Here is a 21,999-nt window from a genome sequence, read left to right on the forward strand (position 1 = left end):
AAAATTAAAAAAAGGTAGCTCAGGCTGAAATCCCTTCAAAGAATAACCTCCTGCTCTTGTGTGTGATGTTTAGGAATTACATGACCTCTCCAATTAACTGGATAGCAGGTATAACGCAAAAATGTCTTCCTACCCCTTCAGGACTGTGGGTATCCTTTCATAGCTAAAAAACAACAAAGAGGGCGCACTGACTTACCGCATTACCAAAACCCAATTGTATTTAAAAAAAATCATTAAAATACTCAAACGCATGACAAGCACGTTCGATCATATCACCAATTGAAGATGAAACCACCTCCAGGTCTGCAATGCTTAACTGATGGCTTGGAAAGACCGCCTAGCATCAAAGTTTAAGCGTTTCGAGGGTCAAGACGTCTTCCTCAGAGCCAACCTCCAAGACAAAGCTGTCCCCCACAGTACTTTTTCATCACCAGGCTGAATGACCTCCAATATCACTCAACTTCAAAGGAGGCACTGAGTTCAAAGGGTCAAGGACCTGACCCTAAGGGGGGGGGGGGGGTAGTTGCCGTGGCATGTTTAAGCCGGCCATACATGGACTGAATTTTGATCCATGTATGGGTAGGATGGCTGAATAGAATTCGATCTACAGATTGACTTCTGAACAACCAGCCTGTCGGATTTTTGCTCAATCAGCGCCACTGTATATAGCAGGTAGAGCTGATCAGTGTACTCAGAGACTTCTGGGGAAGTTACCCCACTGTCAAAATACAATACCTCAGTGGGGAGGATTCTTCCACTGATAGAGTGTTTGGATGCGGAAATCATTTCATTTTCTTTCAACTGCCTATGGCCACCTTAAGTTTACAATATCATGATGAATAAAGCATATATTATATATGTATATATATACACACACACACACACACACACACACACACACACATCTATATCTCGGAAGAAGAAGGCACTGCACATCACATGACGGTTCACAAAAAACAGAACACCTTTCAAAATTTTCAAGTGAATTAAAGGGAGTGTATGATGACGCAAGCAGAGCTTGCATTAACATTTTTTTACAATTGATAAATGCAGTTAAATAAGGGTGAGTACATCTAGTACAAGCACCACTGGAAATCACTAGAAAAGAAGCGTGTCCAACTTCCATGAACCCGGACATAATGTTACTTATCAATAGCATGTGCATCAGATAGAGAAAAGTGATCATTACAGATTGCCTGGGGACACTGGCCTTGGACATACAATGGCTCAGGGTGAGTCAGTGGACTGGAACAAATAAATGTCTAGTGCTCAGACAACCAGCCACGAGTTCTGCGCAGCAAGCTAAAAAATAAAATTAGCCACCAAAAAGGTCAGGGGAAAAGAGAGGAGGGGGGGGACCCACACCCCCTAAGTACCTTGTGTAACAGATCAGCTTAAAGAGGTTGTAAACCCATACTACAATTTTTTTTTTGCAACCTGTAAGAGAAACACATAATGAGCTAGTATGCATCGCATACTAGCTCATTATGAAATACTTACCTTAGAACGAGCCCCGCCGTGCCGCCCGCTTACCTGTATGACGGGCGACATGTCCAGTCGCCCGTGTTCCGAGATCGCGGCATCCGGCCATCTGATTGGCCAGAGCCGCGGTGACGTCACTCCCGCGCACGGGAGCCGACAGTCACGGCACGGGGCTCTGAAGAAACGGCACCAGCGGCCGTTCCTTCAGAGCGCATGCGCCAGTGACGTCACTGGCTGCATGTAAGGTAAATATCTCCTAAACGGTGCATGTTTAGGAGATATTTACAGTACCTATAGATAAGCCTGATCATAGGCTTATCTATAGGTAAAAAAGTGTCAGAGGAGGGTTTACCTCCTCTTTAACATATCCGATGCCTGGACAGCCATGTATTGACACCCTTACACTTTAAAGCACAAGTATGAGATTCACCCCTAGTCGTGGTTGTCATGGGTTCGAAAGTAAGAGAAAATACAAAAAATTTTTAAATAACACCAGAACATGAACAGAGGGAAAATTACAAAACAGGGACATTTGTTCCGGTGATAGCCATCCAAGAGGACATTTTCCTTATTCTGGAGAGATTTTCTCTCACTTCCTGTTGTGTCTATTGTTTTAACAATAACCTCCTCTATCCAAAACTGGAAAGAAAAAGAAAAATCAGGCTTTAGATATAAAATAATCATTTCAGAAGCAGTCCACTTAGAAGAGACCTAAAACTGAACTCCAGCAAATAGATTAAAATATATCCTTGCAAAGGGACCCCTGCACTGCAAAGTTTCCATTTTTAATTTAGTCTAGAGCTGTGGTCTCCAAACTGCAGCCCTTTGCTTGCTTTCATCCTGCCCTTGGGGCACCATCTCATCCATGGACACCAATGATGTGGCACTATTCCTTCCAATGACACCAACAATGGGGAACAATTTCTCCCAGTAACACCAACAATGGGGCCCAGTGACACCAATGATGGGGTACAATTCCTCCAACTAACAACAAAGATGAGGCATTGTTTTTCCCAATGGCATCTGGAATTTTTCTACTACCAATAGGCACAGTTCGCCCCCCCCCCCCCTAAAGTCTGAGGGACAGAATTGGCCCTTTGTTCAGAAAGTGAAGAGACCCCTGGTCTAGAGGTACAGGGATATGGTGTATTAAATAATCTACACTTAACCGCAACAGGCTTCAGGACTCTGCTCAAGCTCTGGGCGGTCCCAGTGGGCTAATAACTCTGCACTATATGTGAGGAAGTGGGCATATGATGGGGCCAGGCGGGCCTTAGTGAGGATGCGGTGTTTGAATTATTGCATGGCTGGAGGGAAGCTGCCGGAGTCAGAAATAGGGTAATACACCTTACACCTCTACCCTCGTAATACACCTTACACCTCTACCCTCGTAATACACCTTACACCTCTACCCTCATAATACACCTTACACCTCTACCCTCATAATACACCTTACACCTCTACCCTCGTAATACACCTTACACCTCTACCCTCGTAATACACCTTACACCTCTACCCTCGTAATACAACTTACACCTCTACCCTCGTAATACAACTTACACCTCTACCCTCGTAATACAACTTACACCTCTACCCTCGTAATACACCTTACACCTCTACCCTCGTAATACACCTTACACCTCTACCCTCATACCTCTATGAGCAATCAACCATTAGGTGCACTAAAAGAATAGATTTTTTTAAATTCCTGGAGTTAGGTTTTAAAGCCCAGGCCAATGTAAAGCTGGCCATACACTGATCAGAATTTAGGTGGTCTAGCATGCCTGACTGAATTTCAGTTTGTAGACCCCCCCTTGCTTGACAGAATTTATTTGTTTAAATCGTTACTAAACCCAGGACCCTGCATGCACTATATCAGGTCTCCCACAGTAAACATGGAAATACAATTATTTTAGGAAAATATAAACTGCTAAATACATTTTCTCATTAGCAGTATATAGAAGTCTTGTGACTTCTTTCAGTCAGGCTGAGCACTGGTTAAAGCTTGCAAGAGGTTCATTCTCCTCTGACTGTCCTAGGAGGCTGCATGGCCCCTGACTTTCTGTTTGGACAGTGCTGATTGGCCCTGTGCTGAATCACATGCACTCTACGGAAAAAAAAAAAAAAAAACCTCTAGCAATACACACTAAACTGAGCATGTGCAGAGTGCTCCCAGGGCTCTGTACTATCATCAGAAGCATTGGGGAAGGTAAAAGAAGGGAAGGATCAGAGGAGACAGGGATCAAACAGCCTTGTTACACAATGCGGAGGATTAACCCCTTAGGTTCCACAGTGAGTAGAACAAGCATGCTTTACTGCATATACAGACTGTTTTTACTGTTGTGGGTTTAGTAACGCTTTAATCAACTTCTACTGAAGGAACATGCTGGAACATTTTCCACTGACCAGTGTATTTTGACTGCAGTGGGTGTGTGAAGGAGATTCCTCCATCTACCTCATTCATGAAGATGAAGGAATATTCAGGCAGTGGGCTGAAATGAAAAAAAAAAAAAAGTATGCAAGGCCAGCTTTAGCTTTTTATCCCCTTCACATTCTGTATGTGTAGGACAAGACTCCACATGCTTAGGAATAAGAATAGCCACACAGACAAATATGCACATTTGTAAACTTACCACCAGCTAAACTGGCCAAAATGATGGAGAGGAAAAAAAAAAAAAAAGACCCTCAACCTTTACATCAGTAACGGATTAAATTTTATCTATATGGTCATTTCTATCAGCAAAGAAATGGAAAATTCCAGCTTGGCTGACTACTACAGACACCAAACTCCACCCTCCGTCACCACAATAATGTCATTTGTGACCCATCTACAATACGCCTTTATGGGGCCCTTAGCTCACCCTTGTGGTGTTGTGGCTATGCTGGGCTCAGAGCACAGGGTTCCTGGGATCTGGTGGTATATCCCTTCTATCTTGCTGAAAACATTCCAAGAATTGGCATAGCATCCATCTTGGTCTTCCCAACTCGGTCACCATTACCACCGATTCCCAAGATGAGAGGAAGGCTCTGCTACCCTACGGTGACCCTCAGCAGACCTAAAGAATCTTCCTTTAGAGCCGGTTCACACTGGGGCGACTTGTCAGGCGACCTGGTCGCCTGACAAGTCGCCTGCCATAGATTAGCACAGAACCCGTTCTAATACGGTAGGAGCGACACAAGTCGCTCCGACTTAGAAAAAGGGTCCTGAGCTTCTTTGGGGCGACCTGGAGTGACCTGCATTGACTTTAATGATATGAAGTCCGTGCCGGCCGCTCCGAGGTCGCCCCGGCAAGTCGGGTCGCTGCTATGTGAACCGGCTCTTATATACCAGTGCTTGGAAAAATAATAATACAAATAAGAAAGTAGCAAGTGACATATACACCCATCCTTGAAAATGAATGTATTGTTGTTATTTATTTAGTGGATCTATAGTAAGATACAGCAGCTTTGATTTGCTCCTTCTAGGGCACAGGAGTCAAACACAAGGCCCGCGGGCCGAATCCAGCCCTCCAGGTCATTTTATGTGGCCCTCACACCTCTCCTGTAGCTGCAGGAGAGCTCCAGTCCTCCTCCAGACCTTCTACTTTCTGCTTTCCAGCAATGCCTCCAGCTTCTTCCCAGCAGCAGCACAAGGTAAGGGAGGTGCACTGTGATGTAAGGGAGGGTGGGGGACTCAACTTCTGATGGTGGAGAGGCTCTTGACGTCTTATGTAAGGGTAGGGGATGCTCTTGACATCTAGTCTTACAGATACAATCGGCCCTTTTGATGGCAATCATAATGCTGATGCGGCCCGCAATTAAATTGAGTTTGACACCCCTGTTCTAGGGGTTTCTAGTTCAGGAACAGCTGTACCCAATCTTCTGGGTTTGCTGTGAAGCTGGGCTACTGAAATAACCTGTGATCGCTTATGTCAAATCGTTAGCGATAAGCCATCTACACTATGGGCCTGGTTATACTTGCGGTAGCCCTATGAAAAGCGAACCATGTTGGTATTTGACAGCCAGTGAGGATGCATTATGTCCCCTCTTCCGTGCCTGTTTTAACCCCTCATATTGTACACCACAACCATTTAGGCCCCTTTCACACTTATGCGACTTGTCCTGCAAAGTCACATGACAAGTCATACTCCATGATATCCAATGAGTACTGTTCATATCTGTACGACTTCAAGTCGCAACAACTTCAAAGTAGCCCCTGCACTACTTTGGGACAATTTGAATGCGTTTTGAGGTCCAAGGACATAGGCATTGCTTCAAGTCCAGTCAAAAACCGCAGCAAAATCATGTCAAAATCCCAGTAAAATTGCCGCAAAAATCGCATGACTTTTAGGTCGCATAAGTGTGAAGGGGGCCTTAAACTGCATGTGGCTGTGCAGCAGCCCCATTATTTTATATAGGTTGCATTTGGCACTGCCTGCTAAATGCAAAGGGGAGATGATTTTTGCTGTGCTGCGATGCAAAGTATTGTAGCCATGGTATGTGTATATATATATATACCCAGAAGGTAAAAAAACGCAGCTCAACCGTCTGTTTTGCCCAGTCCCTGCTGAACTTCAATCAGTCTATGGCCAGCTTAACCCACATTATGTAGCACTGGTGCTCAACTGGTGGCCCTCCAGCTGTTGCAGAATTACAAGTTCCATGAGGCATATCAAGACTGACAGCCACAAGCATGACACTCAGAGGTAGAGGCATGATGGGACTTGTAGTTTTGCAACAGCTGGAGGGCCACAGTCTGCTTATCTATAACATGGGTGCTAAACCGATGGCCCTTCAGCTGTTGTAAAACTACAAGTCCTAGCATGCCTTTGCCTTTATGCTTGTACCCTCAGCTTTGCAATGCCTCATGGGACTTGTAGTCCTACAACAGCTGGAGAGCCACAGGTTGAGCACCCATGCCCAGTAGAATGTGTTTTATTGCATATGTTTTGTAATGCTTTATGTACCTGCTGCTCATATTTCCATACTGTACATAAATTTACAATTTTGTGAATCTTTGCACAGCGCCATGAACAATGACAGCACGCATCACTAATCATAAAGTAAAGCAACATGTCAGCACGAGGACCCTCTCTGACTCATTTACACATGAAAGGGGAAGACAGGACATTGTTCTCATAATTTAGTAAATTTTAGACGCAAGAATGAGAAAAAAAAAAAAAAAAAACACACTCGAGCACCAGGGATAATGGTTCCAAGGACACATAATAAATAAAGAAGATGCAGATGGGATTTTCAGTACAGGGTGCGCCATCTGATCTGCTAAACAAACCAACTTCAAATCTTCACTATTCTTATGGAAATAGAGAGGTGTGTCCCACGACCTATGAATGGAGACATAACGCAGACATGAGTCAATGCCAGAGAAAGTGCCCAGGGTCAAAGACAATGTCATGTGACAAAGTGTAATGCTCTCACCACAGCAAGTGAGCTAACTCTTAATGGGGAACTCCAGTTATTCAGATAAAATGAAGGACATGGGTGGAGAAAAGTAAATCATTTTTATTAACGGTGTTATTGGTTTGAAAACGTAGCATCTCCATGCACATGGAGGTTTCGCCTTGTGCTGAGCGGTAAAATTTCCAATGCTTTCTGGCACCCAGGAAAGCACGCATGCCGCATACTGCCGCCAATAGGTAGAAATTGACCTGGCATCAATGGAAGTAAACAGTCGCCCATCTTTGATATCAGGGAGAAGAATAGTGCCGCATGTTGGTGTCAGTGGGAGGAATTATGCCCCATTGTTGGTGTCAGCGGTAGGAATCATGCCCCATTGTTGGTGTCAGTAGGAGGAATTATACCCCATTGTTGGTGTCAGTAGGAGGAATTATGCCCCATTGTTGGTGTCAGCGGTAGGAATCATGCCCCATTGTTGGTGTCAGCGGTAGGAATCATGCCCCATTGTTGGTGTCAGCGGTAGGAATTATGCCCCATTGTTGGTGTCAGTAGGAGGAATTATGCCCCATTGTTGGTGTCAGTAGGAGGAATTATGCCCCATTGTTGGTGTTAGTGGGAGGAATTATGCCCCATTGTTGGTGTTAGTGGGAGGAATTATGCCCCATTGTTGGTGTCAGTGGTAGGAATTATGCCCCATTGTTGGTGTCAGCGGTAGGAATCATGCCCCATTGTTGGGGTCAGCGCTAGGAATTATGCCCCATTGTTGGGGTCAGTGGGAGGAATTATGCCCCATTGTTGGTGTCAGTGGTAGGAATCATGCCCCATTGTAGGTGTCAGCGGTAGGAGTTATGCCCCATTGTAGGTGTCAGCGGTAGGAATCATGCCCCATTGTTGGTGTCAGCGGTAGGAATCATGCCCCATTGTTGGTGTCAGCGGCAGGAATCATGCCCCATTGTTAGTGTCAGCGGTAGGAGTCATGCCCCATTGTTGGTGTCAGTGGGAGGAATTATGCCCCATTGTTGGTGTCAGTGGGAGGAATTATGCCCCATTGTTGGTGTCAGCGGTAGGAATTATGCCCCATTGCTGGTGTCAGTGGGAGGAATTATGCCCCATTGTTGGTGTCAGTGGGAGGAATTATGCCCCATTGCTGGTGTCAGTGGGAGGAATTATGCACCATTGTTGGTGTCAGTGGGAGGAATTATGCCCCATTGCTGGTGTCAGTGGGAGGAATTATGCCCCATTGTTGGTGTCAGTGGGAGGAATTATGCCCCATTGCTGGTGTCAGTGGTAGGAATAGTGTCTCACATCACTGAGAGAAATAGTGCTCTAAGGGCCAGATAAAGACAAGCAAAGGCCTGCATCCTGCCCCCCAGCCACAGTCTGAAGGCCACTGGTCTATAGATTATAGAAAGATTTAATTGGTAACATGAAGATGTAAACTGACCCCAATATGGCACAGTGTTTCTCATTATATATGTACATGGACATGAAAGCAGCCTGCCCGCAGTCTCTAATGATGAGAAACAACCACAAAGCTCCTGTGTCACCAAGTGATCTACGCTGCCTCGACTCATAAGTTTGTTTTTCAGTGGCAAGCAGGAGCTAAATTTTTACCTAGAAAAACAAAACCGCATTTGGTAACAAAAATCATGTGTCATGATGATTCATGCTAAGGTGTGAATTTAAAAAGGTATAATGCACATTCATAAATTCACTAAAATTGAGAAAAGCAAGCAGATTTAGATTCCATTTTTTGCCTTGGAGTCTCCAATATGTCAGCTCACAATGTCCTAGAGCTCCTTAATGGGATCCCGTGGCCCGGTGAACAATCTGCCAGAGGAAACTTGTCTGGCTCCAACCGTGACCATCACTGTCTCCTCAGCAACTGCATTGAGGTAAAAATGGCACCGCACTTGTGCTCCATTAAGACCTGCAAGTCACTCAGCCTCTGTGGTAGATGGGACTTGTAGTGTTCCTATTCATACATCTCTGAATAGATAGTGCCACTATGCGGGTGTCCACAATTTTAATTCAATTCCCAGTTTCGAGAGACCAAACAATCAAAAATGGAATGGAAATAGATCAGAATTGTCTTTCCACCAGCACAGCTTTAGGTTTGATTAATTTTCGCAGTAGCTTTGACTGTATGCTCCCTGAAAACGACTGAAACTTTAAAGTACAACTATAGGCAATACTTTTTTCACTGTGGATAGAAAAGGAGAGAGTTATAATCGATCAGATTTTTTTTTTGCCATCCGTGTCCCATTGCAGAGATTTTCCTTCACTTCCTGTCTCATAGCCAAACAGGAAGTGAGAAGAAATTCCTGCAAGTTAAGGGAATTCCTTGGGGACTCCCAGGTCGCCAGAACTAGTGTCCCCATTGGAAGATTTCCCCTCCACTACTATTCCGGGGACAATCCAAAATTTGGGATTTTCTTTTACTTTCACTTTCAATGATGATGGTAAACAGGACAAATAAAGAGGGTGAATCTCCCTAACGGGGGCACAGTTATACTTTAAGTGGCAACTTGTGGTCATTTGATCATATTTTCCATTAAAAGAACTAGTTGGGCGGGGGGGGGGGGGGGGGCATAGGGCACTCCAGGTTCAGTGGTCCCACATACACAGGCAAATATTGTGTATATTTTGTGGCTTTAGAATTTGGTTAAGGGTAATATTACAGCCTATGGATATCAGAATCTATGGACATCCATGGTCTACATAGATAAGACATTCACTGCAGCAGATTGTGACTTGTGATGCAGTTTAATGCATTGAAACCTCCTAAGCCAAAAAAATAAATAAATAAAATAAAAAAATGTTAGAACATGTCCAACTTATTCCCAGTGCTTATAGGACACATTGCAACCTGCCTTGTCCAGGTCTTAAATTAGGCAAGACATCTCTATTCCAGGCTTACATCCCTGGGCGTATAATAGAAAACATTGAAAAGGGACGGCAGAAAGACCGAGTAGTCCCCCGAGTCTGCCCTAAATGTTCATACCGCTAGATGCACTGTCCAATGTGGGTGCCCGCCACCGCAAACTTCAGGAGGTCAAGAGAAAAGAATGGCCGCACAACCCCATGGAGCTGAAGCAAATAAAATTCTTTATTTGTCAATATGACAGACAGACCAAGAGAAACAAAGGTTGACGCGTTTCATCAAGGACAACGCGTGCTTAATCACAACGTTATTGTAAATGAGCAGGAGTCATCCGTGTGAAATGTGTCAATATTTGATCCGGTTGGTCTGTCTAGCATATTGATGAATAAAGGATTTTATTTGTTCAGCCATTCCTTTTTCTTGACCCTAGATCAGGGATCCTCAAACTACGGACCTCCAGCTGTTTCGAACTACACATCCCATGAGGCATTGTATTACTCTGACATTCACAGACATGACTAGGCATGATGGGAATTGTAGTTCCTGAACAACTGGAGGGCCATAGTTTGAAGTCCCCTGCCCTAGATGCACTGCCAAGCCGCAGCAGCTGGCAATTACAGGCTGGAGGCAGCGCAGTTGGATAGCACACCTGTACCATCTGCCCATAGCTAAACACTGGAACCTCATGCACCCGGGTAAACGTCCATTGTGCATGGGGCCTAAAACGTACAAATGCAGGATCCACATAATAAATATGGTGTCCCACAAAAGTCAATGGCAGCCATCAAACCACCTGTTATAGGCTTTTTGATGCTCCATTCAGACACGGAGCCGCGGCTCGGCCCCGCCCTCTCTCACTCCTTATTGGCTCACTGACTTTGATTGACAGCAGCGAGAGCCAATGGCGCCCCCTGCTGTCTCAGCAAATGAGGGAGAGTCCCAGATGGCCGATGCTCTCGTGCAACATCACTGAAACAAAATGGACCTCAGGTAAGCATTGGGGAGATCTGAGGGGGGCTGCTGCATACAGAAAGTCTCTTAATGCATTAGGAGGAGAATAAACCACTTTAAGCCAAGGTTCAAACTGTGAACCGCATGTGAATTGCACAGAAATTGCGATTAGAACCCATTCATATTGTATGGCTCAAATCGCACCACATCAAGTGGGTGCAGGCAGCTTTTTTTTTTTTTTTTTTTTTTATTCACACAGGAACTGGATCAAATGGGTGTTCATATCCACGTGATCCGGTTCAGGCAAACGCACTGCGTTTGCGACCTGCTTTTGGGGTGTCATTCGCAGACCACAGTGCGATTGCTATGCAGTGCAGGAAATGCACAGGAATCGCTGTGTTTCCCGCATCACATGTGAACTGGGGCTGAACTTATCACCTGGCAGTAGGAAGTCGGTATTTTAGAAAGGTACAAACTAACAACGACGAGGGGAACTCTGCACTGGCCAGCAAGTTAAAAAAAAAGTATACAAAGTATCAATGTGGAAATGTTCTGCCCTGAGCTTGGGAATTAAAATAAATTGTAACATTTCATCAGAGGGAGATGGCTCTGTGAATGGAAGCATTGGTGCAGTGTTAGCGTGAAAAAAAAAAAAAAAATATGTGAAAAACACCAAAAATAACGCAACATTTAGGTAATAAATATTTAATGCACTCAGTTAAACAATAAAATTCATGTTTTTTTTTTTGTTTTTTTTTCTGGGTAAATGGACTACTTTTGAGTAAAATACTGCATACGTTATTTTAATTTAAAAATGTATGCAGTAATTATCCCTTAGTGAATTTATATTTTATGAATGAATACAAGGTGGAGAGGCAGATGGGGGATGGCACGATCTTCACCTCAGCCAATCAGAAGAAGCCTTATATTAATTTATAAAAATACTTTATGTTAGGGATTAAGCAGCAGTCAAATTGATTTTGTTCCAGGAACAAGACAGAAGTCTCTGTACCACTGTCGAAACCAAAGGCGTGCGCATAGGGTGTACCTGGGCACACCCTAATCACCCTGTGCTGCACAGATTCCCCCTGCTGCTTGGCTGCAGAAAAAGGGACTTGGGAATCACTGTCCTCAGTCCCTTTCTCTGTTTCAAAGTGGGACATATTATGAATGGTAAAATTAAAATTCTAAAAAAAAAAAATCAACCACTGACACAAACCTCAGCCCTACTGCTATATTATATGATTTATACATTAGTGATCAACCTATATCGGTTTTTTTTTTAATGCCAATATTTTGGTCATCGGATATCGGTATCTGCCGAAATTTTCGGACATGTAAAAAGAAAAATGTTTTTTTATTTTTTCTAAAAAGGTACTCTTGTGGAGGGATCTGGGGGTCTAAAAGCCACATCGATCATTACGAGTCAACCGACCGTCGGCTATTGACGCCTCTAGCTGCAGGCACTTTCTCGAAATATTGGCAATAATCGGTAAAGCCAAAAGGCAGATTCCGATATATCGGGGAAAGTGCACATCGGCCCCTGATATATCAATGTTTCCGATAATCGGTCGATCCCTAATGTATGTATATACACACACACATATATATTTATATTACGCACACACATACAGTATCTCAGAAAAGTGAGTACACCCCTGAGTGTATTGTTCTGTGCCTGCATGTGTGCTTCCGGCACTGGGGAGCTACAGTTCATTGAGGGAACCATGAATGCCAACATGTACTGTGACATACTGAAGCAGAGCATGATCCCCACCCTTGGGAGACTGGGCTGCAGGGCAATATTCCAACATGATAACAACCCCAAACACACCTCCAAGATGACCACTGCCTAAAGAAGCTGAGGGTAAAGGTGATGGACTGGCCAAGCATGTCTCCAGACCTAAACCCTATTAAGTATCTGTGGGGCATCCTCAAATGGAAGGTGGAGGAGCGCAAGGTCTCTAACATCCACCAGCTCTGTGATGTCATCATGGAGGAGTAGAAGAAGACTCCTGTGGCAACCTGTGAAGCTCTGGTGAACTCCATGCCCAAGAGGGTTAAGGTAGTGCTGGACAATAATGGCGGCCACACAATGGAGTAAAGCTGGATACACCCTATACAATTTTCTTTAGATTTTTTCCTTTAACGGCCATACACACTATAAGATTCTCTGAAGACTTTTTCCTTTAGATTTACCAAAACCATATAATATGAGGTCAGCCCAAAACACTCTTAACCACTTTAGCCCCGCTCACTTTGCTACTGCAGCAAAGTGGCTTGTTCCCGTCCAGCGACGTAGGCCTACGTCGCTGGACTCCGCCCCTTGTGGGCGACGCGCGCGCGCCGTCGGAGGCTCGCTCCCGCTGTTTTCAGTCACAGCGGGAGTCGGGCCAGGGGAGGAGCAGCGGCGATCGCCGCTGCTCTTACCTGATCGTCGGGGATCAAGTCTGGAGGTCCGCCCGCTGTGTGTAAACACAGCGGGCGGATCTCCTAAGTGACAGGCAGGGTCAGATTGCAGGGTTCAGCATAGCTGAACCCTGGATCTGTCCTTATGTCACACAGTCACCTCCCCCCACACACGTCAGTAAGCACCAGACATACATTAACCCCTCCCTCTCCAATAAAATTAACCCCTTCCCTGCCAGTGTCATTTTTACAGTAACAGTGCATATTTATAACACAGTGATTACTGCAGTAATGTCACTGGTAACCCCAAAAGTGTCAAAAATGTCAGTCAAGGGTCCGATCTGTCCGCCGCAATGTCGCAGTCCCGCAAAAAAAAAAAAAAAAAAAAAAAAAAAAAAAAAAAAAAAATCGCAGATCGCCGCCATTACGCGTTAAAAAAAACACCAAAAATGACAGAAATCTTTCCCTTTGTTAGTAAACGCAATAACTTTTGCGCAAACCAATAAAAATACGCTTATTGTGATTTTTTTTACCAAAAAAATGTGAAAAATATTGTTATTTTTTCAAAATAAACGCTTTTTTTGTTTATAGCGCAAAAAGTAAAAATCGCACAGGTGATCAAATACCACCAAAAGAAAGCTCTATTTGTGGGAAAAAAAGGACGTAAATTTCGTTTGGGTACGGCGTCGCACGACCGCGCAATTGTCAGTTAAAGTCGCACAGCGCCGAATCGCAAAAAGTGGCCTGGACGGAAGACAGCAAAATCCTCCAGTGGTAAAGTGGTTAATTTGTATGCAATCAGGCAGGCCCTTGCACAAATCTGAAGGAAATCTACCAACAAAAGTTGTATAGTGTGTATCCGACTTAAGGCTTTAAGTGTCCACATTAGCAGATTTCTCTTCTATTCCTGTTCTGGTGGCATCTCAAAAAGTTGGCCTCTCCTTCATGGTCACTCCCAAAAATGACCATCATTAGGACAAATCAAAAGGGAGAATCTCTCCAAACTGGGGACACAGACAGCAATAAAAACCTGAAAATGGTTCTAACCCCTCACCACTAAAATAATATTCTTTGACTTTAGATACTTTCATTCCTCTTCTACAAAGTCTGCTGTTGCTGGAAGAACAGTAGAAGTGAGAACTGACCACATAGTAACTCAAATCATTCCCTTTAAATGTCAAAGCTTGAATTTTTCTTTACAGAGAACAAAAAACTGTAAAAAAAAAAAAAAAAAGTCACTGATCCACTTTGCGCTCGGTCCCTAATCCGGAGATTGGACATGTAGAAGATCTGTATCAGGAAAAGATTGCTCTGCCTAGGACCCCTACAACAAATGTGTTGTGGATTTTTACCCCCGTCTCACACCAGTGTGGTCATGCTACTTTAGTGTGATTTCACAGCCGCAGATCAGTGTAATTTGCATCAGCAATTTAATTGCAGCTTGTGATTTTGTTTATTGTAAGTCAATGTAAGTCACAATGAAATGGCAAAAAAGTAGTGCAGGAAGCTTTTTCAGAGTCGCAACGATTTGAACAGTTTTGCTGCCAAAAATAAGGGTGCAACTTGTCATGAGATTTTAAACTGTCAAAACGCATGACAAATCGCATTGGTGTGAACGAGGGCTTAGAGTGAAGTTCCCACATTCAGCTATGAACAGAACTACATTCCCATCCAAATCACAGAACAAGCAGCATTAAATCTTTAGGGATCCCTGCCTTACAGCAGTGTTAATTTCGTCGACTAAAACGTTTTTGTCAACTAAATTAACACAATTTTAGTCGACTAAAATACGACTAAAACAATTCAGATGACTAAAATACGACTAAAACTAAAATGGCATTTTAGTCAAAAGACTATAACTAAAACTAAATCGAAATTTGCTGCCAAAATTAACACTGGTGCATGCTCAAAGCTTAATACCATAAATAATAACATTATATTTTTCACTCCAGGACCAGCAATAGTATATAATGAGTTTGGAAATTGTAGAGAAATGCTTAAATAATGCATTACAAATTACAATTGAACTACACCCATTCGATTATAGATGACTAAAATGAGTTTCAGTCGACTAAAATGTACTGGAGTTTTGGTCGACTAAATACGACTAAAACTAAAACACTTGCAGAAGACTAAAATGGGACTAAAACTAAAATGCCATTTTAGTCCTAAGACTAAGACTAAAACTAAATTGAAATTTGCTGCCAAAATTAACACTGCCTTACAGACAGTGCTGTATATACACCCTTACTATGGTATATGAAGGCAACACTGATCAACCCACCAGGTGTACAATATTTTTATTAAATCATCAGAAATCCTACTTCTACAGAAAAATATTCCCAGAATTTAACATATGCCAACTCTTATCCTATCATATTGTAAAATATCCTAAGATTAGTCCAAGTCAAGCCACTCGACAGCCTGGCTACCTTTGAGGTGTATCTAAACCCAAGAATAACATCTGGCAGTATTGCAGCAAACCATGCCTTTGATGTGGTGGCTGCATTTGTTTTTTTAACCACACTTTTATTCGCTTCACTCATCTGGTGATCCAACCATTAACTCACTTCCTGTTCTAGGGTGACAACTGTACTGAGAACTGATGTCACTCTCACACAGCAAGCATGACAAGTCTATATAACCCCGCCCCCTCCTCTCCTCTCCTGTAATCAGTGGAGATAGCAGGGAACAATGCTGACTGATGATTTCCTCTACTCTCCCATCTCTGGACTGCTATCAGCTCACAAACATCTCTTGTTGGAGGAACATCTACTTTTTTTGCACTTGTTGAACAGATAACATGTTTATAATGGGATATTTAAAGGGATATTAAAGTGAGTGTAAAGCCCCGTACACACGTACGGATCGTCGTCATACAAACGTCGGCGGACGAAAGATCTGCCGATTGTATGCGTGTTAGTATGGTGCCTCCGACAGCTGTCTGCACACAATCCGCGGACAAGAGCCTTTCTTGCAAACATGAAAATTTTTGTCTGCGGACACCAGAAAGGACGATTGTTCGCCTGTCAGTACAGAAATCTGCCGACAGACCGCAGATTTGCAAGACTGGGCATGCTCAGAAAATAAAAAACACAGGGAAAGTTAACCATTACATGACATCACTTCTGCAGTCAGCTGAAGTCTGCGGACAAAATTCTTGTGCTGTCCTTGTGCTGTCTTTGCACTTTTCAACAGACACCGACATCCCGGGGAGAAAAGACGAACATTTGTATGACGACGATCCGTACGTGTGTACGGGGCTTAAGGGCTCTTTCACACGGTCCGCATTCTGTTGCGGACCGTGCTCTGCTCAGCGGGGATCGATCCGCCGATCCCCGCTGAGCCGGCGGATGACAGCTCCGTCTCTGCACTGTGTGCGGAGAGGGAGGTGTCAGAGCCCTGCTGCTCTCTATGGGGAATCGGATGAGAGCGGACCGCCTGTCCGCTCTCATCCGATCCCATCTGATCCGATCCCCTGGACGGATGGAAAATAGGGTTTCCATCCGTCCGGATTTCACGGACAGGATCGGATGCGGATGGCAGCGGGTGTCAGCTGACATGTCACTGCTGACATCCGCTGCCCCATAGGGCTGAATGGGGCATTCGATCAGATCCGCCTAAAAAACTGACAGGCAGATTTGATCGGATCGCCCGTGTGAAAGAGCCCTAAAGGGTATTACACTTTTTTGTTTTTTTTTTTTTAATTAAAAGGGGTTGTAAACCCTTTTGTTTCCTTATAAAAATAAGAAACATGCCTATACATGCAGCAGCCCTGATCCTCTTCTGGGGTGCCCTGCCGGAGCCACAGGCCCCTCCCCCTCTTCTAAAGCCCCTAAAGAAAGCTGCTTTCCATAGGGACACCTGTGCAGGCTCATTCCTGAGTACAGCTGCTGCGTCCATAGACAGACAGCAGAACTCGGCCCCGCCCCCCGGCTCTTATGTCAATGGATTTGATTGACAGCAGAAGGAGCCAATGGCTCCTGCTGCTAATAATCTGTCCAATGAAGAGAGAGACAGTAGCTGAGGCTGCTGTGCTCAAGCATATCGCTGGATCAGATTGGGCTCAGGTAAGAAAAAGGAAGGGGGGGGGGGTAGCTGTAGCATAGAAGGTTTTTCACCTTAATGCATTGAAAGCATTAAAGTGTTACTAAACCCAGGAGCCTGCATTCACTGTATCTGGTCTCCCACAGTACATGAAAATATTTTAGTAAATATGAACTGCTAAATACCTTTTATCATCAGCAGCATACAGTGATCTTGTGACTTCTATCAGTCTCCGCTTAAAGCTTGTAGGAGGGGGTTTTCTTTCTCCCCTGACTGTCCTATGAGGCTGCATGACCCCTGACCCTCTGTCTGGACAGTGCTGATTGGTCTTGTGCTGATCACATGCACTCTCCCAAGAAAAAAAAAAAAAAAAAACTCTAGCAATACACACCAAAGTGAGCATGTGTAGCCGTACCCTGACTCTGTAAATATCAGGTTATTTTTTGGAGACAGTCAAAGAAGGGGGGAGACAGGATCAAACAGCCTTTCTAAACAATGGAAAGGATTAACCCCTTAGCTTCCACAATGAGTATAACAAGCATGCGTTACTGCATAAACAGACTGATTTTACTGTTGTGAGCTTAGTAAAACTTTAAGGTGGAAAACCTTGAGGCTTTACAATCACTAAAAAATAATAAACATAGAATACTTAATGGTTTAGCACAGAGTGGCCCTTAAGCCCAGTACACACGGGCGGAATGCGGGGTGGCACCGGCAGGTGCAATAGAAACTAGCCAACAAATGGGCCGTGTGTACTGCAGGAGGTCCAAGGCTTCTGTCAAAGGGTCATGACCGAAATCAGTCTGCCAACCGGCATCTATTCTGCATTCTCAGCCAATGGCTAAGAGCGTTGATGACCAGAGTGTTCTGGCGGGGGGGGGGGGGGCGTCCTCCCTGCCAGAACAAAATAGAACAGCAGGGGAGATCGCTGTACTAACATCGGATTGTTGGTACAGCGGCTCCTCCTGAGCTGTCAGTTTTGTGTATGAGGTTTTATCCTCCTCAGTATTGTGCATGGCCACCCATTACATAGCTATACATGTTTTATTTTGGTCAGTCAATGGGTTTCCTCATCTACACAAACAAGGAGGATGGAGGAACCCCCCCCCACTCACCCAGGCACTGTATCCTCACAATACATTGATCACAGGCTGCAGCCACTGATTGTTACCTCAACAAAAGTCGATGTAATAAAAGACCTCTATTGATCAGGGGAGCCCCCACACGGATGGACATTGGGCTGCTCCCTGCTTTGATCAGTATATGGTCAGCTTTGGGGGGGGGGGGGGGGTCTCTCCTCTGGATAGAGAAGCATCAGAGGCACCTCTGGTCAGCAGCTCTGTCTATTTTGAGGTAGGTTATGGTGGCCATACACCATGCAATAAAGTGGGTGACCTATACCAGGGATGGCAAACCTTGGCACCCCAAATGTTTAGAACTACAATTCCCATGATGCTCATGCACTCTGCAGTGTAGTTAAGCATCATGGGAATTGTAGTTCCAAAACATCTGGGGGTGCCAAGGCTCACCACCACTGATCTTTACAGATCCACCACATAAAGCGAGCTAAAAACTGATCTAATGGCAAATGACATTCTATACACACGCATCCAAGTTTTAATTGATTGTGTCCATGAATTGATTCTATTATGGTAACGGGGGCACGAGTCTCCCATGGTGAAGTGGAAGGGATGACCCGCAGTAAACGTCAACAATGGACCCAGTGCGATTGGTTTTTTCCCCCACCATAACAGATCAGCTTGGGTTGATTGAAACAGTCACTATCTGTTGCTCAATGCTTGGCCATGTTATTGTCTGGCCTGATCAGACAACGATTGTCCAGTATTATCTCACCGTGTATGGTCACCATTAGATGGTCTTGGCTCAGAAAATGAAGTGAACTTCCAGCTAACACTTTATAAGCAGTTACAGCAATACATGTTTACCTTTTGGGATAAGGGTCTGTTCACACCAGAATGTGGGGTGGGAAACTCTACTGTGAGTGCCAATGTATTCCTAGTGACAACCCAAACGCAGTGCATCTGCCTGCAACAGATCAGATGGCATCGCAGTACCCTGCGGTTTGGTGCAGCGCATTTTCACAAGTAGCGTATGCAATGCATTTGGGGCGATCCAGTGCGATTTCCACCAATTCAAATCAATGGGATGAAAATGTCACAGCACTGAGTCACACAAAAATGTGGATGGAGATCTCGTGTAATTCAGCCCTAAAGGTGTGGCATAAATAAAAATACAAGGAGGGTATTTGTTTTACTTTGGAATCAATTCATTTTTCACTTACAATAAAGTTTTTTTTCTACTGCACCAGTATACCCGTTGTCCTCTAGTTGACTTCTTTTGAGGAGAGTCCCTTTCTCTCTCCCCCCCCCCCCCTTTTTTTTTTTTGCTATAAATAAAAAGCTGATCACTGTGTGCACCCCTGTCAGTGGTTTGTCCAAACTCTCCAAGGGCTCATTTACAATCTGCTATGCTCTCTGAAGAGCAACCCACAATCATATCACTTTTCAGAGAGCATCTGACAGATGGTGGAGGTGTTCAGTTCCTTCTCACCACCTGTTTTAACCCCCAACTGCACTGGAACCATGTGTGTTATGCATGGTTTTGGGGTGATTGTAGTGGAGCCCCCAGTCACTTAAACGGTGCCAAGCACAACAGAGCATGAATATCCTGAGACAGCCGAGAAGCAAAGCATGTGTACAGCCCCAGCACAAGGGGGGCGGCTAAGTGGTGATAAAAATGCAGCTCAACCACCAGGTTTCATCGCTCGAGTGTAAAGGAGCCCTGACTGCCACTTCTGTTGTATAGCTTGATCTGTTAAAGGACGTTTAAAAACAGACTTGCTGGCTGGATCACCGGGTCAAAATAAAGGGGGGGGGCAAAAGGGGGAGCAACTAAGAGACGATAAATACTTAGCTCAACCACTAGGTTTCAATGCACAAGTGTAAGGGAGCCCTGACTACCACTTATGTTGGACTGCTTGATTTGTTAAAGGAAGTTTAAAAACAACAGACTTACTGGCCGGATCACCAGGTGAGAATAAAGGGGGGAGGGGGACATGAATAAAGCCACCACATTGATCACCATTGAGAGCTGGTACATTGCAATCTAGTAGATTGTTTATATTGAATGTAGAATGATTTTACCATGGGGGAGATGAGAGTGACACCCCCCTGGTGTAGTACACATTGAATGGACATTGGATGTAATCTACTCTCTATGATCCCAGGTCCTCCTCATTGTGGAGGGACAGAGCCGAGTGTGTGATCCCCACCATGGCACTGCCAATGATCACATGATCCACCATGTACTCTGCCCTCTCCCCCAGTCAGAGTGCCCCCCCTCTCTTACCTCCTCGATGGCGGTGACGGTGCTCCTGCACTGGCTGAGCCGGGTGGTGAAGTTGGAGGTGGTGGGAGACTTGTAATCCTCATTGGTCTCTGTGATGAATTCCGACACACTGATCTGATCCGGCATGATGATCGGAGGAGGAGGGGAGGAGGGGGACCCCACTCACACCTCTACACACACAGGAGGTAACCACTCCGGGGAGAGAGCGGACCTCTCACAACAAAGCACCGTCCACACCGGACCGGGGACTCCGCACTCCTACTACACACGCCGCAACTCCGCACACACAGCCAGGAAGTTCAGGCAGATGACAGCGGGGATCACACCAACCCGGGATCCATCCCCAGCACCAGCAGCCGCCGCTCCATGAGTCCAAGATCCCCGGAGTAGGGCAGTGGCTGCTGGACACACCTCCCACTGTCACCACTCCTCTCTACAGCCCCGCCCCTATCCCTGTCTCTACACAGCTACCATCCGCCCCATTCCAAGATCGACCCCGCCCCACTCCCAGAGCGACCCCGCCCCTATCCCTGTCTCTAGTCTACACAGTTACCACTCCGCCCCATTCCCAGTGCGACCCCGCCCCTTTCCCTGTCTCTACACCGCGACCGCACCGCCCCATTCCCAGGGCGACCCCGCCTCTCTCCTAGTATTCTACACTGATTAGCGCCCCGCCCCACTTCAAGCGTGACCCCGCCCCGCTCCCCTGTCTTTACACCACTACCTCTCCGTTCTATTCACAGAGTGACCCCGCCCCTCTGCCAGAATATCCCCACCCAGCTCCCTGTTCTCCTTTTCCCAGTACAGCTCCTCCTCGCTCTTAGTATATCCCCGCCTATCCTACAAGAATTCAGCCTCTCATCCCACTAGCTAGTCTAACCAAAAATAGCACCTCCTTTCTACCGGCAAAGCCGCCATAACCCCGCCTCTTTTATAACGTAACCCCGCCCCTCGCCGCACAACCCCTATTCATTTTTAAAGTACTTACGCCCCTTACTGCATAAACCCCTCCTCTCCTTCAATGTAATCAATCCCCTCGCCGTGTAAGCTCTCTTTCCTAGCCTTGTCCCATTACTCGTAAAGCCCCCCCTTCCTGCCAGTAACACCTCCTCCACTGTATAACCCCCCCTCTCTGCCAGTATAAACTCTTCTATCCATATTATTTACTAATCCAGACCCTCTCTGTATAGCCCCGCCTTTCCCCATATAACCCCTCCTCCCCAGCATTATCACCGCCTTTCTCCGTGTAGCCCCTCCTCCCCAGCAATATCACCGCCTTTCCCCGTATAATCCCTCCTCCCCAGCATTATCACCTCCTTTCCCCGTGTAGCCCCTCCTCCCTAGCATTAGCACCGCCTTTCCCCGTACAGCCCCTCCTCCCCAGCATTATCACCTCCTTTCCCCGTGTAGCCCCTCCTCTCCAGCAATATCATCGCCTTTCCCCGTAAAACCCCTCCTCT

General features: G+C 45.3%; 1 protein-coding gene across 2 annotated transcripts in view; it reads right to left on the bottom strand.

Annotated features, from left to right (window-relative positions):
- Positions 1-20,977, bottom strand: part of ASAP2 (ArfGAP with SH3 domain, ankyrin repeat and PH domain 2) — a 460,853-nt gene extending 439,876 nt beyond the window's left edge. The window contains exon 1 of one of the 2 annotated variants that reach the window (XM_082252497.1): positions 20,540-20,976. In XM_082252497.1, the coding sequence (XP_082108623.1) occupies positions 20,540-20,665 (126 nt within the window). In that variant the 5' untranslated portion in view covers positions 20,666-20,976. Of the gene's footprint in view, positions 1-20,539 lie in introns of both variants that reach the window. The other variant, XM_082252496.1, reaches the window with a different exon arrangement.
- Between the last annotated feature and the right edge of the window lie 1,022 nt (positions 20,978-21,999).

The sequence above is a fragment of the Pelophylax lessonae genome (genome assembly GCF_965119305.1).
Source record: "Pelophylax lessonae genome assembly, chromosome: 3".
NCBI lineage: Eukaryota > Metazoa > Chordata > Amphibia > Anura > Ranidae > Pelophylax > Pelophylax lessonae.